Raw genomic sequence first — 17,457 nt, 5'->3', positions numbered from 1 at the left:
GTTGGAGAATGTGGCAGCAGCTAGAGTTGTCAGGAAACAGAGGAAGAGTGTTAAACAGACAATGGTAAATAGAGATAGCTACCTTTATAACAGGCTGGTTGTGGTCATTTTGATTAATCCTTGATATTGGTCACTTTGAGAACATCATCATAACTGAAAGTCTTTAAGACAGTTCTTACACAAAGTACTGTTGAAATAAACTACAAATTGTAATTCTACTAAAGGGAAACAATTACTTTAGTTTCACTGTGAGCAGACTTTTTTGGCTAATATATACACTGGTAGTCTTTGAAACATGTGCATTTTCTTCCACTGCAATATTTTGAGAATTTGAACCTAAATTACTCAATAGGAAGTATGTTTTGTAAAAGTACATTTCAAAAGTGTAATGAAGCAATTAGATGAAAATTTATTCACCCTTGGACTTCCTGAATACATTATATTATTTATTGTAGCTTTACGACCAAGTATACACGTGTGCATATATGTGTGTGTGTATAAAAAAATGAAATAACCAAATATTGCATTTGCAATAATTAAACAAACCAGATTGCCTTCTGTACTTGAATTCCACTTTTCACCTTTTTATTTGCTCCAAATGCTGATTAGCAGCTGTGTTGTCAAGAGTCTTAAAAGTGTACCCTTCATTTCACCATTTTTACCTAATAATATGTAGCATATGCAGTCTTGTAGTTCTTTGCATTTATTGATCTGAAATGTAAATGAAGAGAAAATTATTAGATTTTGTTTTAGAATATCACTCTACAGAATAGGAAAGTTCTTGTAAAAATGAAAAACTGTTACACCCATTCCTGTAATTAGATTTAATGACTTTAATCAATGAGGCATCTAACTGATATAGAACTGCATGAGAGCAAGAATTTAGGCTCACAAATCCAATTGTAGGATTACAGACAAAATACCAGACGATAAGATTTCCACTGGAAAGTACATAAAAATTGTCATCTGGGGGGAAGCTGATGATTTGAAAAATATCTTACCGCATTTCTTAAACTCTATGAGCTATAACATTCATACTTAAAATAAATGCTGTTCACAATTCTCATTTCAGTAAACCTAGGAATAATGAAGCAAAAATTCATACATCCTTTTAAATTGTTAGGAGAGAAACGGTAGCAGAGAATTTGAAAAAGTGGTTTGAATTTCAGTCTGTGGAACTTTTGCTTGCAGATATGAAATTTTTCTCTTTACAAATATTTGTAATGAGTCCATCTTAACCATTTCTGTGAGCACATGGTGACACTTCACAATCAGCCATTCCTTTCCAATTCTAAAACTTACTTCATATACAGTTAGTTTTTTTCTCAAAAAGTATTTCACTTGGGAACACAAATTTTTACTCTGTTGATGGAACTGTAATACAAACAATACAGTGATAAGTAGGCTACCCAGGCCAGTATGCTATTCTTTTTCCACTTTCACTAGTTTAAAAACCACCAGTGGAAGCATGGAAAGTTGTAGTTTCTTACATCAGTGTTGGTAGTTACCAGGCTTTCTGATGTACAGAATAGTTACTTTCAATTCAGTCAATTAAATCAACGTGAAGTAATAAGGTAGCTTCTGGTTTGGCCTTGTCAGTGCAAATTGAAATGATTCCTGCAACTTAAAAAGTGATCAAGTAAATTCAGGTATGTAGTGAAGTAAATAGAAGGTCACAGGTGGATAAGAGAGATGTATTTCTTAAACTTCACATATGATTCATAAAAGACAAATCACAAACATGAAACATTCTTCTAAGACTGATTACCAAATTTTAATCAAATATTTCTAAAATATTTCATGTTGCTCATGGAGTATGCAAAAAACCATCATACATCTATGCTTAGCTGTTCTACCTGCAACCTTAGAAATCCCACTTGAAATTGATTTCTTTAAATAACTCTAAAGAACATGAACATCTGCTTGAATTACAATAAAGCTAAACAAAATTATTTTAAAAATAAAGTTTATATCTTACCTCTGATTAAAAAACAATGTGCTTATATACCTATATACATTCCCTGTATTATAAATCTCATCTAACATCACACAGTGACATTTTTGCAGTCACAGTCTAATCTGAATGCCATTGTTTTAAAAACTTCACAGGCTGAGATTCACTAGCATTCATTTGCCAGTAGAGGAAGCCAGTCTTATTCCATAAACATAAGGGAGAACAAAACCAATTTTTTTTTTTTTTGACAGGAGCATTCCTGATCATTTTTTGACATTTATTAAGCCAGAAAAAATACTAGAAAATATTTTTTGCAATGATAATTACATCGCCTTATTTTGAAGGTCTCTAGGATATGTACAGATAGCCTTTTACGGTAACCAAAATTTACAAAAGTATAAGAATAAATTTTGGAAGCAAGTTTCCTTGCACATTTCTTAACCTTTTGCCAATAATTAATTCTTTCAATTATTCAGTTAATTTAGAAAGTAAGCAGTTGTGCAAAGGGATTTTGGTAGACAGCACACATGAAACATGAATTTAAAGTGGATTACCTTATGACATTTAAAGTTATTATACTTGTAACAGGTCTGCTTTTTGGTCCAGCAGGAGGATTAAAAACCTTTCGTTCTTTACTGGATGGGACAGCTGTAGTTTTTCTGATTACATAAGGGTCAGCAGAATGGCTTGGATAAGGATCAAATGTGCCTCCTTTCATGCCCCCTGCCTGAAAAAAAAAAAAAAACCAACCTTTCAAAGTGCCAATCTACAGTATAATTGGATTTTATTACAATATTTTTCATGCAAAAGCAGATAAGAATTCTGAATAGCAGGCTGCGTTATATTCTATTAAAAAAAAAAAGAATGTTGCTTAAACTTGCATTGGAAACTTCAGGGAAAATTTTAGTGATTAATCAGATGAATTCATGGTTTAAAATGTTCTTTGTAAGTCTGGATTTTGAGTGAAGGATTTCAAAAACACAATAGAAAAAGTAAAACCATTACTCACTGAAGTGACCTATGATGTAATTAAAAAAAGACAATTCCTATGTCACTATTAGTTCACTAGTAAACCTCCACATCCAGTGCAGGTGTAGGAATACAACACAGGCTTTTCTTGTAACACTATGTCCACTAGTACTATGATAACAGTAAGTTTTAGTTAAAAAGCCTTATTAATTCTTTGCAATCCTCTAGAACAGCTTATCTCCACGGTCCGTTGAGGCTGCATTCCTTAAAATGCAACAGTAAGCAATTCAATCAGCAACAAAGCAAACTTTTTGATAAGGATTTGTATAGCAAAGAGGGAGTGCATGCAATACTTTGAGAATTACACCATTTATATATTGAATGGCAGTAGGCACAGTGTCAAGAGCCAGGAACAAGATCACCAGCATCGTCAGGGAGGAGATATCCTGGCTTTTCAGCAGCTGACTTTTCAGAATATGCTGCCATACCAGAGGATCTCAGCTGCTTCATCTGTGAGACGGAACACCCAGCATAATACTTTATGTTTAAGCATTCTTGCAGTCTTTTTTCTGAACAGTTACATTTTCACTGCTACCATTGGTATCGGTCAAATAAGTCAAGGGTGAAGGACAGAATAATGATAAAATTAGCAGAACATCATATTAAGTGGCTAACAATGGAACACCAAAATGAAGAAAAGTGACAAATTAAGGGGTGTTACTGTATTAGGTATTTGGAGTCATCTGAGAGAAAGAGATGTATGCACCAATATTTTAAGATCATTTCAAACTAAAAATAAGATTTAGCCTAAGGTGAATGGCATAAACTTAGCATTTAATCTCAGAAAAAATATATTAAAAAGGAACGCTTTATGGACTGCAAAAATATCCATTTGGAATTTAAGAAGTAACATAAAGTAACTGAAACAAGTGAACTATGTTCCTTGACATTAACACAAAGCTTCATTTCTTAGGTCCCTTAAGTGTTTCCGCATGTATTTATTCCCATCCACCTCCTCCTTACTTCCTAAATACTGAAGAATTAGAAAATTCTAAAGCTGACTCCAGATTTGCATCTGCTGCTAAATCTCAAGTTAACTCCTACAGCCTTTCCCTGAGCAGGTGCCCTAATCTGATATTTTCTGCTCCTTCTAGCTCTCCATTCCCATGACACATCTAAGAATTTTGTTTTAGATATCTACACTGGTTCAAAAATGCTATGGGAGCCTGACAGAGTCCAAAATAGAAGAGCATTTTGATTTGCTACTATAATCCTTTCTTACTGTCATTTACTATAAAACATTCCACTTCGTGCATTTTTCATGGCCTATCCAGCCAATTAACTGTATGTTAACAGCACCACACAGATTTTAAAGACTTTTTAGGTTACTTGAAACTGCTTATCAGGGAGCATTGGCTCAAACAAAGTAAACTGCACAATATCTTTTGTATTTTTAACAGTAAGTAGCAAACACTGGTTTCTACCTTATGTACTGTAAGCAAAGTTTTTAACCCAAAATATCTGCATACTTATCCATTGTTTCCAGTAGCTTTGAGATAAACTAACCTTTTTAGCAGGAGAACTTGGTATGAAAGGTGGTGCAATTAGCTTCTCTGGAGGTGGTTTCTTCACAGGTGGCAGAGGTTTGTCATTAAAATAGGGATTCATGTCAAAATACTCCAGGGGGTATATATTTGTCTTGAAAGGTCCTCCTTTAAGCAAACGTTTGTGTTCCTCTCGAGCTTTCTGTAAAATATATAAATTCAAAGGAAGAATCTTGAGCTTTTTAACTGTATTTCATTCTCCTAACCAAACACTGAAAACATTTAAATTCATTCTTGAAAAATATTCACTCTTTCTTTGTTCGTTTGATCAAGGTATTTAAATAGCCACCATGTACAATGGAACATACAGAAACACTAACCCCAACAGCACAACAACTGCAACAAAAGTATGGTAGGAAAACGTCAGGAAGAGCACTGTGCATTTAAGATGTGTCTAACAGTATTGTATACCTGTACCTTGGGCATACTTGCGTACCTTCATACTTGAAAATTCTGCTGGCATGCATCCCAACTGCATAGAAACTCAAAGTTCAGAACACTCAGCACTACATTTCCCAGATTCTGTGCACCTTACTAAGTTGAATTTCTCTATGAATTGGCTCTTTTTACCATGGGAGATGTTGACTGTTCTTCCTATATTCCATTTTAAAATAATACAGGTTTGACTCTGAGTTTTCTAATCTTCTTCTTACCATAGGCCAATTTAGTAATTTCTCATTACAAATAATAAAAATACATAAGAAAACTAAAATCAGCGCAAGGAAAGGTAGGAGCTTTCTTAGATTTATGAGCTTATATGATAAAAATGAACAGTTTTTTGTTTCAGTTTGTTTTTTTCGTAAGGCATCTAGGATAATACAATCTCATTTCTGACAACAACACAGAAGAATTACTATCGTTCTTGCTATTGCATTTTTTGGTAACTATTGCAATTGTTGCTTAAGGGCTCCACATAAAAAATTAAGGTCGAATCTTGATTGCTGGAACTTGTATGGGATACTTTTTGTTGTCTTGAAAAAATAATAACAATTTGTTTTTACAGTACAGTGATTAATTTGTTTTCCTCCCTACACCTTATAAATTAGTATTGTGATTTGGAGCTGAAGGAAACACCGCAGAGAATAAAAAGTTTGTGTAAATTCTAATAAATAATCATGACTAATACGTAAGAAAGATTTTATTTTTTTTTACCCTTGCAATTATTTTTTCTAATTCATAGCCATCTGCTTCATGTGGATACTGTTCACCTATGGTAAGATTTGCATAACTGTAAAAAGAGAATGAATTAGTTAGATGCTCAAAACTCAAAAAACATTTAATAAAAAACTGCAAGAAGCAATGTTGTGAAGTTACCCATATCCAGTTCCTTTTTTTCCTGGACTAGTATAAAAATTCTTTCCAGGAGGAATGTATCTTTCTCTAGCTTTCAGTTGTGCGCTGAAGTATGCAAATGGACCTCCTATGGTTCCATAATAGCTGCCTAGTCCACATCTAAAAAGAGCAAATTAACACATTAATTGGATCTTTGCAAATATTTCAGGCTTTCCATATTTACTGTGCTAAAATGTTGGTATGTAGAAAACCAAAACAAGTACGATCTCAAGAGGTAAAAATCAAACCACACCAGATTCACTGTGAATGGAACTACAACTATGGGAATGCCATGTACAGTGTAATGGACACAAAAGAAAGAAGATAAAAGTTGAGATGAAGTTCTGAGGAATCTCACTACAAATAGGCTTAACAGAGGTTGTTTCAATTTTGCACCAGCAAGGTGAAGTAATATTAGTGCAGACTGATTCACAAACAGATATACAGAGGAACAGGCTAACTAGACTTGCTTGATGACAAAAGGACAGTCTCTATCACTAGTTTACAGAGAGAAGTAATGTACTCTTCACTATACGTTGAAGCAGCAGGCAATGCGATATATTGGTCTGAAAGATTTTATTTCTCAGATATGGCTGGAGGTTGTAAAGATTAGTTATCGTTCTGCCTTGTCACCAAAGGAAAGTAAAAGGAGAAGCATCTCTGCATTTCAGTACTGAAATCACATTGTTTAAAACAACAATATTGTACTCCCGTGACAGGTTTTATAAGAAATCATCTGAGAAAACTATACCTGGTGTACAGAACAGAAGAAGGTCAATTTAAAATATTTTCACAACACTTACGGCAATTTATCTCCATTACTGGGAAGGAAAGCTTTTCCCAAATTTTTCTTTGATTCTGCCAATCTAAAACGTCTCCTTAGTTGAACAGGGTTTGAGTAGGCTTCACCATTGAAAATCCTCTTAAACTCAGCATCAAAATAACCTGCCTGAAGAGCTGACAATGTTTTGCTCCCCTCAGATAGCATCTGTCTGTTCTTGCTTGCAGTTTCATTAAAAGGGCCTTTAAAAAAGTAAGAATGGTAAAAACACATTCAAAGTTAGTGCTCCTCTTAGACTGTATTAAAAATCTAAGGTCTGGAACTGAATGGCTGGGTGGCACAAAGAATGTCCTGCAGAGCATTTCACTTGTATATGAAACATATAATGTACGATTTATATCATATGATACACATGGTGTGTAAAAGACAATACTAAGAGAAGGTATTCACAGCGCAGTTTTCATTTTCCAATCCCTACATTTGCTTTAGAGGCAATGGAGAGTGATCAGTTACTCCAGACTACAATTCAGAGCTAAAGGTGATGCCTATTTATATGCTATGAGTATCAGGGGAGCATCTGTCTTTCCCTCCAATTACAGACCAGATCGACCAGCTAAAATGTCCCCCACTGGGTTTTGAATCCCCAGCAGCTTAGTGTGGTGGAAGCAATGAACTAGTGAGTCACCCAGGGTTCTGGCAGACACACTTGCCACTGACAGAACTTCACAGCAAACACACCTATACTGAGAGGATTCATTTGCATTTTTCACTTCCAAGTAACTACTGAGGGTCAACTTTGCCATCTTACTGACTGCAACAATTTACTTATGTGTTCTTTCAGCAGGCTTTCTCTTTCTGAGAATTAGACTATCATTATTTTTAATTTAGTGTTTAATGTTGTTGTTTTTTAATATTTTGGTCTCACTCCTGTGCGTGAGATTCCCCAGAAAAACAAGAAAAGGAGAATGTTTTCCATAAAAAGGCAGGACATAAATAACACTATTATTTTACACAAGCACAGAAAAATACTCACAACTTACAAGTAAATGATATTAAATAGGAAGTTATACATTAATTTGTAGTGAATCTATCATGTATATTTATTTCAGTGGGTTTTTCCTTTCTTTTATATATACGCCATCATACCAAGCCTTCAGATCTAAGCAAAGAATATGTATGAAAAAGCAGTTACCTCTGAAAAAAGAAATAATATAATAGAAAATAAGGATTCTTTTAAAAAGGTGGATACTGAAAGGAGTCCCTATTGTTACACGGTGTTTAAAACTAAATATACTTACGCATATAACATGACATATATTTGTCTCCAATGGTAACATAGCTCATTTCACTGAAGAGGCCAATCCTCTCCATATCACTTTTTCCTTCTGCAGGCATGGCTGGGTGACGGTGTACCACACTAAAAGGTAGGAGTATCTGTTTATTTGTTTTACTGTAACTCTATAAGCAGTCAACACCTATAAGCAAACAAACAAAGTTTATTTAAGTAAAATGCCAGAAGTTTCGATTAAAAATATTAACCCTAATGTAATCTGAGGAAACTCATCTGCAACATGATTGACAGTTTTGGTGCTTAAAGGACAAATGGACTGTGGAATTCTTACACCATTATGCTTTGTTTCTAAAACAAATTCAAAATACAAGTGGAGAAAAAATAAAAGACATTTTTAGTACAACTGGTGCAACTCACTGAATTTGTGGGTTGTGTCAACATTTTCTAACAGTTATCTTCCACGTATTGAGATCAAGAGGTTTGAGTAGCATTAACAGCCAGTAATGAACATGCCAGCAGCCTCCTTCCTCAGTCTGGGGACTATCTCTAGAAGTGGATTTCAGTCACTTTCAATTAATCGTGTAGAAGAAAACTGCATGGACAAGTCAAGGATAAAACACAGAAGTGGAATTTCGGAAGCCCTCTAACAGCAGCCCAACACCTGGTTATTGTGAATATTTCCAATTTCTTCTTGATTTCAGCGCAAATCATTTATAGTGAAGGTTCATTTTCCCTCAACGTCACCCTCACTGAAGGCTGACAGAAGGGAAATGCCTGGACAAGAAGTCTAAGGAACACAACACTTAAACAGAGAGCAGGGGACTGATTCCCAGAGTGAAAAACAGCAGAATAAAACAAAGATCGTCGGCCGGGGGGCCAACGGGAAGGCTCGGTACCACCACCACACGAACCGGAGCGCTGCAAAAAGCTCAGGGTGCCCACGCTAAGCAAGCCCGCCCAAAGCACGCCCCACATCGCAGCGGTGAGCGCCGCCGTACCGCCGGGCCCCACGAGCACCGAGCAGCACCCACTCGCTGGAACAGGCGCCGCACCACACCAAGCGGCCGGCGGGGCCCTCCGCCCGCCCTCTGTTGGTAGCGGTTGCCTGGGGACGGCGGACAGCCCTCCGTCTGCCTCCGCTCCCCGCCTTGGTACCGCCCACCACGATCGCGGCGAGCAACGGCTACCGCCACCTCCTGCCTAACAACAGGATCATATTAACGCCATTAATAATACACCAAGAGGCCTACTTTACTGAATTTAGCTGGGATTTGCTGCTGCAATTGCATGCGATAACAAGGGACCGGACCAGACGGCATTAAGAAGCTCCCTTAGTCCCACATTCTTAAAACAATGTGGAATTCATGTAAGAAAGCCTACTTCAGGCTATCGCCATTGAGCCGCCTGTCACAGGAAGGAGTACAGAAGGACTAGTTGAAGGAGAGTGTCTGTAGCTCAATTGTAGCTCATTCAACATTTTAAAAGAACAGATCTTTACTAGAAATTGAATTTGGTATTTAATTCATAAACGTAAGGTAAACAAAAAGCCAGAGTTCACCTTCACATCCTCAGGGGCACTTCAGCCTTGACCATGATTTGCAACCTGAAAATCCAGTAATTTGCTCAGGAAGGGCCAACACACCCAGCAGCACCCCACAGGAAAAAGCTGCACAGAAAGCATGAACACCCAGGGTACAGGGTGGAGTTCAGTTAAACCTGCCTGTTTAGTTAAACCTGCCAGGAACCACCTCAGCAGTTACAGGTGCTACTTACCAGTAGTATCAGGTGAAAGTATTCTTCAGGGAAGACACATGTGGACCCTGAAACTGGGTTTTCCAATTCAATCAAAAAATGTTTGCTTAGAAATTAACAGAGCACAGCAAGATTCCCATGTGAAATAGGAAGTTCCATTCCAATTCCCTTGCTAGTGAGAGCAGCTTCACAACAGTGAAACCGCACAGAAGTTCAACAAAGCAACCAAGAAGATTTCAGTTTTTTTAAAAAAGTGTTACTGAATAAATGGCTTGAATTCATACCACAAGAGAGACCACCGATACCTGATCACAGCAGATGGAATACAAACCATTAGTGTATATCCTTATGAAAAAGAAAAAAAATTCATAAATACTTTAGTTACATTTCAGCTAATTAACACACACTACTGATGGTGTTCATCTGAGTAAGATTCTGCAGTAATATTACATGCATTCATCTGCTACTTTTCCACGTCAATGAGAGGTGATGACAGCACGTTGATAAAACAGCACGTTGACAAACTGAGGAACTCTCTGCCCTGATTCTGTAGTACGCTTTATAACCTACATGAAGGCAAAGAGTAACATGGTGGCACAGTGCAGGTGGTCCAAGTATTCTCTCTTTTTGCTAGAGGAGATTGAAAAGATGAAGTATTTATCCTCTCTTGGGCAGGCGCTTCACAGAACATCAAGTATGCAGATAATTTTATACATTTTATAAAAGTGAATTACTAAACAAATAATCAAGTTTTTCGTCCAGATAAGAAATTTGGGTGCGGCATAAGAAGCAACGCACAAGTAATTGGCAGCGCTGCAGCGCCCTCTGCAGCTGCTGTGTAAGCTCTGCAGGTGCACCTGCAGCGCAGGGAGCGTGGGCACGTTCCTTGCAAAGACCGGAAGGTCAGCCATGAAACCTCTGCACGTTGAGACCCGGTAGAATCAGCATTTTTATTGTTTTATTTTCTGGAATCGCAGGGACACGATGCAAGGAGACCTTTAACTCTTTTGTCAATACACCGTCATTCCAATTTTGTTTATATCTGCTTTTCCCTGGATTTGCAAAGGCAATTTTAAAAATGTACATCAGATTTTACAGTATGTTTTCCTTTTAGGAAAAAAATTTATACCATATAGCAATGGGATGGCATATCCCTACTAAAATGCAGCAGATTAAACAGTGTTTTCTACAGTGAAGGCAAGGGAACACCATGTGTTTCTTTTTAAATCAAAATTCGGCTTTGGAAGACCTACTTTTTTGCTCTCAGCCGAAGCTGTGAGAGGCTCTTGTACCACAAACGCTCCAGACCCAGAGCTGCGGGTGACAAAAGAAAACGCAGCGAGGCCGAAGCGCCCCTGCAGACAAACAGACGCGAAGAGCAGCTTGGGCAGCTGCAGAGTGGAGGGAACCGCTCGCCCAGCGGGAACGGGAGCGGCAGTAGGCACAGAAGCCATCCCTTTGCCCGGTTAACCGTCCAGCGGAACTCCGATGGTTCCATCGGCTCTCCCTCAGGGCCTCCGCTGCCGGGCCCGGCAGGCCCACCCCTTCCGGCAACGGCTGCCCTAGCAACGGCTGCCGCTTCACCTCGGCGGCGAGCGGGGCTGTGGGGCTGCTGAAGGGGCTGGCCATGGCCGAGCCTGGTGGGGACCCCGAGCAGAGCGCCCGAGGGGACCCTGGGCAGTTAGAACCAGGAGCAGCTTCCGAGTCCCAGGAGGTATGGCCTGGGTCTGATCAGCCCAGAGGGCTGGGAAAGCATGGCTGTCAGTCCCAGGCACCCTAACAGGACCCCTACCTTGGGACTGCTGGCCAGGCTCATGCACCAGGACAAGCACCACATCATTCACTGACCTCAATTCAATATTTCTGTCACCCACAGGGAACACAAGAAGCCTCTTATGTGCCAGAAGTAAACTTCAGTCAGATGTACACACCGGGACAAGACTCTCAGTGGGCACAGGAGGTAAGCGTGTATCAGACGTACCCACTAGGAACTCAGGAACCAAGAGGTGCCTATCAGACATACGAAGGACATGATCGCTACCAAGTCTATGAACGTGAGCATGGACCTTATTTGCCACACGAACCAGGCTATGGACTATATCAGCCAGGCTATGGTCCATACGATGATCAAATACCAGATCCCGAACATCGAATGCTGGCAGTTCAGAATGCAAAAGCCTATTTGCTGAAGAGCAGCGTAACATCTGGCCTGAACTTGTAAGTCTAAAAAAGGAACAAAAGCAAAAGGGGAAGGGAGTAGAAATAAAAGAACTGTTGGTGAAAGGGCAAAGGGATATGTTAAGAAGGCAAGGGGTAGCAGAGGGTATAGTACAGGAGAATATATTGCAAATGCAGTATCTCATCACTATGTTACATTTGTGTGTCCACCATCTTTCGGAAACAAAATTCCCTAGGGGAATTATAGAGTACAAAGGGACACTGACTTGAATGAGATTACATTGAAATTCTCCTGTAGCTCCTGAGTCAGGTGTGGGATAAACAAAAAATGGAAGATTGGACATTATAGACAGGCTAGTTTCAGGTCTAATTTCCTGCAATGCTCTTTGACCCCTTTTCATCTAACTATTCCAATTATTTCTCTGAAGCCCCGAGTGATTAGTTTCTACTTTTGATATTAAAAATGTAATATTCTAAGTCTTTTGTATAGTAGACCAATTACATCTTTATTTATGTGACAGATATGATCATCTTGCTAACGTGCTAACAAAGATCCTGGATGAACAGCCCACAAATCCAGTAGACATATTTGAGAACATAAGCAAGGATGTGAAGGCAGCTCAGTTTCAGAAAAAAATGGATACTCTTCGAGATGAACATGAGATTCTTCCATCATTTGAAGCTGCAGAAATGCGCAGAAACTTGTTCCTCAAGTCAAGTGGAGGAGATGAAGACCGAGAAGAAGAGATAGTAAGTTATCATTAGAAAAAAGTAGATACCAAATATACTGGAGAGATGGGTGGCAGGATGGCAGGAAGGGCAAGAAAAAAGGAGGGATGTTATGGTCTCTCTCATAGTATTGCCTCTCACAATCATATGAAATATTTACAGCCATAATAGCACGTACCCTCTTTACAGTTAAGCTGGTCCTACATTTAGCTGTGAAGAAAACACAGCTCGTTACTTAGTTGGGAATTTTGTTCCTGTAGTAAGTTGAATATCCTAAGCTTTTAAAATCATAGATGTTCTAGAGATGATGAATAGAAAGGAAAGTATCTCTCATATGCCAGTTTAACCTGGAATATTCCATCCAAATTCTTTACCTAAAACTGATTTACCTAAGGTAGCCATAATTCTGGATTTATTCTAGACCAGTTTTAGAATACTGCACACAGCTTCCACTGTAAAATAGAGAATGGAGAATTTGTGATTCTCACATCTTCAACTGTGGTTCCAGCCCTTGCTTCTCCAACTAGAAAAAAAATATATATGGTTACAAGAAGAAGGAAGAACTACTGAAATTTAAAAAAAAGCCACTTCACCAAATAGGGAAATTTTCAGTATTCAGTTGCTTACATACAGGAGTATTTGCAGCCAAAGAAAAATTAAGGGGATTCTCATAAAAACTAAGGGATATTAAGATAACAAATGTTGACTTTTATATGAAATTACCACTATACATTCAAATGAATTGCCATCACAGAATACGCATCCTAACAATAGAATATACATTTTTGCATCTTTAGCATAGCCTATTACTTATTTTACAGTAACAATATATCATATGCAATGGTAAAAGAAAAAATGGAGAAAAGTGCAATGTTCCAGAAAGGAATTTTGAATTTTTCATAATCTTGTCTATTTTGCTTTGACCTAAGAAACTGTAAGAACCATGCAAATTCCATGTGAAACCAGCACTCCTTCCCCTAAATTCCCTACCCTGCTGTGTATAATTGAGAATCTTTATCCACCTACTCCCATGAAATGAGAGACTGATGAAAAACCAAATATAAATTCTGAATGAAATCCTTATTATTGGCCTAGTTCTGCTTCCCACAAGCCAGGCGGAGTGTTATTGACTTCAGTAAGAGCAGAGGCCAATATTTCATACTAGCCTTAATAAATTCCCTCTTAAATAATACTGGGAGCTTTATGACAAGGTACTAAAAAGAACGATCATAATTTCAGATAAATAGTGTTGACCTGGTGTCTAAATGTATAAAATACATATTCTATTCTCCCCAAATGCATCTTTCACAAACACAAGGAAACAGAGAGGTTTTGCTTCTGGCTATCAAGGCCTCTCATATAGTAGACATGCACTAGCAATGAAGTCTTTTGAAGGTCTTTGTGAGAATTCTGACTTTTCTTATTTTGCAGTAGTTAATAGTGAGTTTGAAAATTGAGATCTCGTATTCTAAAAGCTGGAGTTTATCTGTATTCTTCTTTATCCTTATAGTGGCATTTTTAATTTTTCTAAACAATAGTGAAAGACATAATGAATGAATGCCTGCAAAGTGCTTTGAAAGAGTGAAGTGTGACTTTCAGTGGATATCTTGTTCAATCTTTCAAATAGATATTTTTATTATTCTTCAGCTCTAACTCATGATTTTGTTTACTAGGGAGAGACTCCTCTACCTAACATTATGGAAACAGCCTTTTATTTTGAACAGGGTGGAATTGGCTTGAGCAGAGATGAAACCTATCTCATATTTCTCGCCCTTAAAAAACTTGTTAGTGTTCAGCCAATCCTGACCTGTCGCTTCTGGGGCAAAATTTTGGGCCGGGAGATGAACTATATTATAGCTGAAGTACAGAACCATGAGGGGGAAGAGGAGGAGGAAACAGAAGAAAATGTTACTGATGAAGGAGAGAAAAGAATGGATGAGGTTGAAGGTGAAGATGAGGAGAAAGAAAAAGGTGAACCGCCAAAGTCTACCTATAAGCCCCCACCTGTCATTCCAAAAGAAGAAAATGGAACTGGGGCTAATAAGTATGTCTACTTTGTTTGTAATGAGCCAGGTGAACCCTGGGTTAAGCTGCCTCCAGTGACACCAGCACAGATTGTCTGTGCCAGGAAAATCAAGAAGTTTTTCACGGGTAGGCTTGATGCTCCTGTTGTAAGCTTCCCTCCTTTTCCTGGAAATGAGGCCAATTACCTGCGTGCACAGATAGCTCGGATCTCAGCAGGAACCCATGTCAGTCCCCTGGGATATTACCGGTTTTCAGAGGAAGAAGGAGATGAAGATGAGGAAGGGGGAGGAGGAAGAGATGACTATGAAGAAAACCCTGATTTTGAACCTCTTTCTGCATTTGAAATGGTGGAGTCTCTGTCTACATGGGTACACCATGTACCGAGTATTTTGAAGCAGGTATGTTGCTCACAAAGGTCACACTGACCTCAGATACCACTCACTCTGTAGTACTAGCTTCCCGTCTCCTTGAGCTGCTTCTGTTCACTCTGAACATAAGGATAATTTGGTATAAAAGCTTATGTCACGTAGTGGTGTTTCTTGTGCCTTCTGTGTTTTTTAAGGGTTGAACTGAAAAACAGCGTACAGGTCTGCACAAAAAGGATGGAGATATGCATAAATTTGCACACACATTTCAAGTCTTTTTGGACTTGAACTCAGGTGTGGAGAGAAAGGATGTTTTGTGCATCTTCTGTGCATCTTCACACTCTGTGTCTGACAAGGAAGGGACGGATAATGACAGCATGGCCGTAACCAGTAAGGGCCAGCAACAAGTTATTATCCCTTCACAAAATGAATATTGAAACAAAGGCGTGTTTTAAGATACAATCCCAGTAAGAACAGGATTTTTGTCTTTTTGCTGAAGTCCAGCATCTATCATCAGCATGGATTGTTAAAAGAATCAAATACAACAAAATAACAGAAAGCTCATGACAGAGTTGTGAGATTATTCTGAAATGGTAAGCAGGGATAAGGAACAAATGAGGGATAAAGAGAGCACATAAGGGATCATGATACAACAGTCTGCCTACAATATCCCAATTGTGGAATACATATTCCTTCTTTTCTCCCCCACTCTCTCTTGTGTGTCCATGTGCCTGAACCAGTTATTTAAACTGGCTTACATTCTTTCACTGATTGTTGCATGTATTTATGATTCTTCCTTGTTGATGATAGGGTCGCTGTGTTTGGTTTAACCTTACACAAAAAGCAGAAGAAGAAGAAGGTGAAGAGGAGGAGGAGAAAGATGAGGAGCCAGATGAACTACAGCAAGAAACAGGACCTCCTCTTCTCACTCCACTCTCTGAAGATGAAGGTATTCTTAAGGGAATACAAAGTTTTTGATAGCAAGTCCCTGGAAATGCTGGCAGTTAGGCAGTAAACATTTGAAGTGATAGGCCTCTGATGTTTCATGGAACGATGTAGTTTGCCATTGTTCTTTTACAAAATGAATCAAATGAAAAATGGTTACTAGATTATATTTATATATTATTATGAATACTAGATTATAGCAGTAGCAGATTATTCTCCTACTCTGCATTCTTTGATCAGGGTGAAATACATATTCAATTTGTCCATCAGCATTAAACAATCTTTGACAAAAGAAACAGGAGTGAGTACTGCTGCATTTCAGGAGCATGGTATTTTCTGTACGTGGCTGCTAGCATCCGTGTGATACGTTCCCATGCATTCAAACTACCTGTTTGAATACCGTGTCTGTATTTATTGCTTGTGGCTTAGATCTTCTAATGTGCATCTTAATATAATCATTGCTTGAATTCTGTGGCAGCCTCGTCACTCAGTCTTAAATGTAGTGGCTCTTAAGTTTTTACTCACAGAGTATGTGTTTGGCTGTCTCCAGGAATTCAAAACATCCCTGCTTGGACAGCTTCACTTTCTACAAAGCTGAACCCTCAATATGCTGTTGCAATTCTTCGGTCGAACCGATGGCCTGGAGCGTATGCCTTTGCATGTGGCACGTGAGTAATCAGTCAAAATAGTTACAACACAAATTCTACATGCTGAACACATACATATCTACTGAAGCCAGCATGGCTTCACCAAGGGCAGATCTTGCCTGACCAATCTGGTGGCCTTCTATGATGGAGTGACGGCATCGGTGGATGGTAGAAGGGTGACGGATGTCATCTACCTGGACTTCTCCAAAGCCTTTGACAGGGTCCCTCACCACATCCTTCTCTCCAAATTGGAGAGGTATGGATTTGAAGGATGGACTGTTTGGTGGATTAAGAACTGGTTGGCTCGTTGCAGCCAAAGGCTTGCGATTAATGGTTCTATGTCAGGGTGGAGGCCGGTCACGAGTGGTGTCCCCCAAGGCTCAGTCTGGGGACCAGTGCTCTTCAACATCTTCATCAATGACATGGATGATGGAATCGAGTGCACCCTCAGTAAGTTTGCAGATGACACCAAGCTGAGCGGTGCAGTCGATACATTGGAAGGAAGGGAAGCCATCCAGAGGGACCTGGACAGGCTGGACAAGTGGGCCCACGAGAACCTAATGAGGTTCAACAAGGCCAAATGCAAGGTGCTGCACTTGGGCTGGGGCAACCCCAGGTATTTATACAAACTGGGCGAAGAACTCCTTGAGAGCAGCCCTGCGGAGAGGGACATAGGAGTCCTGATGGACGAGAAGCTGGACATGAGCCAGCAGTGTGCGCTGACAGCCCGGAAGGCCAACTATGTTCTGGGCTGCATTAAAAGAGGAGTGGTCAGCAGGGAGAGGGAGGTGATTGTCCCCCTCTACTCGGCTCTTGTGAGGCCCCATCTGGAGCACTGCGTCCAGGCCTGGGGCCCCCAGCACAAGAAGGACGTGGAGCTCTTGG

At 39.1% G+C, this 17,457-nt stretch overlaps 2 protein-coding genes across 9 annotated transcripts in view; one reads left to right on the top strand and one right to left on the bottom strand.

Annotated features, from left to right (window-relative positions):
• On the bottom strand, positions 426–11,094 carry C4H4orf47 (chromosome 4 C4orf47 homolog). 8 transcript variants are annotated; one of them, XM_021396866.1, is made up of 9 exons: positions 8,930–9,136; positions 8,349–8,477; positions 7,939–8,115; positions 6,663–6,882; positions 5,842–5,979; positions 5,680–5,755; positions 4,490–4,669; positions 2,509–2,681; positions 426–711 (listed from the first exon to the last, which is right to left on the bottom strand). In XM_021396866.1, the coding sequence occupies exons 3-9, from the start codon at positions 8,033–8,035 to the stop codon at positions 663–665; spliced, it is 933 nt and encodes a 310-aa protein (XP_021252541.1). In that variant the 5' UTR covers positions 8,036–8,115; positions 8,349–8,477; positions 8,930–9,136; the 3' UTR covers positions 426–662. The 8 variants fall into 8 exon arrangements, with proteins under 8 accessions (XP_021252541.1, XP_021252542.1, XP_021252545.1 ...); XM_021396867.1 differs by having other exon boundaries at positions 8,963–9,136; XM_021396870.1 differs by lacking the exons at positions 8,349–8,477; positions 8,930–9,136 and adding an exon at positions 10,937–11,094.
• The window catches only part of LOC110398866 (radial spoke head protein 6 homolog A-like), an 8,320-nt gene continuing 1,997 nt past the window's right edge, over positions 11,135–17,457 (top strand). Inside the window, exons 1-6 of the mRNA XM_021396861.1 lie at positions 11,135–11,397; positions 11,560–11,900; positions 12,383–12,611; positions 14,264–15,013; positions 15,791–15,929; positions 16,476–16,593. Coding sequence (XP_021252536.1) covers positions 11,311–11,397; positions 11,560–11,900; positions 12,383–12,611; positions 14,264–15,013; positions 15,791–15,929; positions 16,476–16,593 — 1,664 coding nt within the window. The 5' untranslated portion in view covers positions 11,135–11,310. The remainder of the gene's footprint in view (positions 11,398–11,559; positions 11,901–12,382; positions 12,612–14,263; positions 15,014–15,790; positions 15,930–16,475; positions 16,594–17,457) is intronic.

Source organism: Numida meleagris, chromosome 4 (genome assembly GCF_002078875.1).
Source record: "Numida meleagris isolate 19003 breed g44 Domestic line chromosome 4, NumMel1.0, whole genome shotgun sequence".
NCBI classification, from domain to species: domain Eukaryota; kingdom Metazoa; phylum Chordata; class Aves; order Galliformes; family Numididae; genus Numida; species Numida meleagris.
The sequence above is the reverse complement of the archived record's forward strand: the minus strand, read 5'-3'. Positions and strand labels throughout refer to the sequence as shown.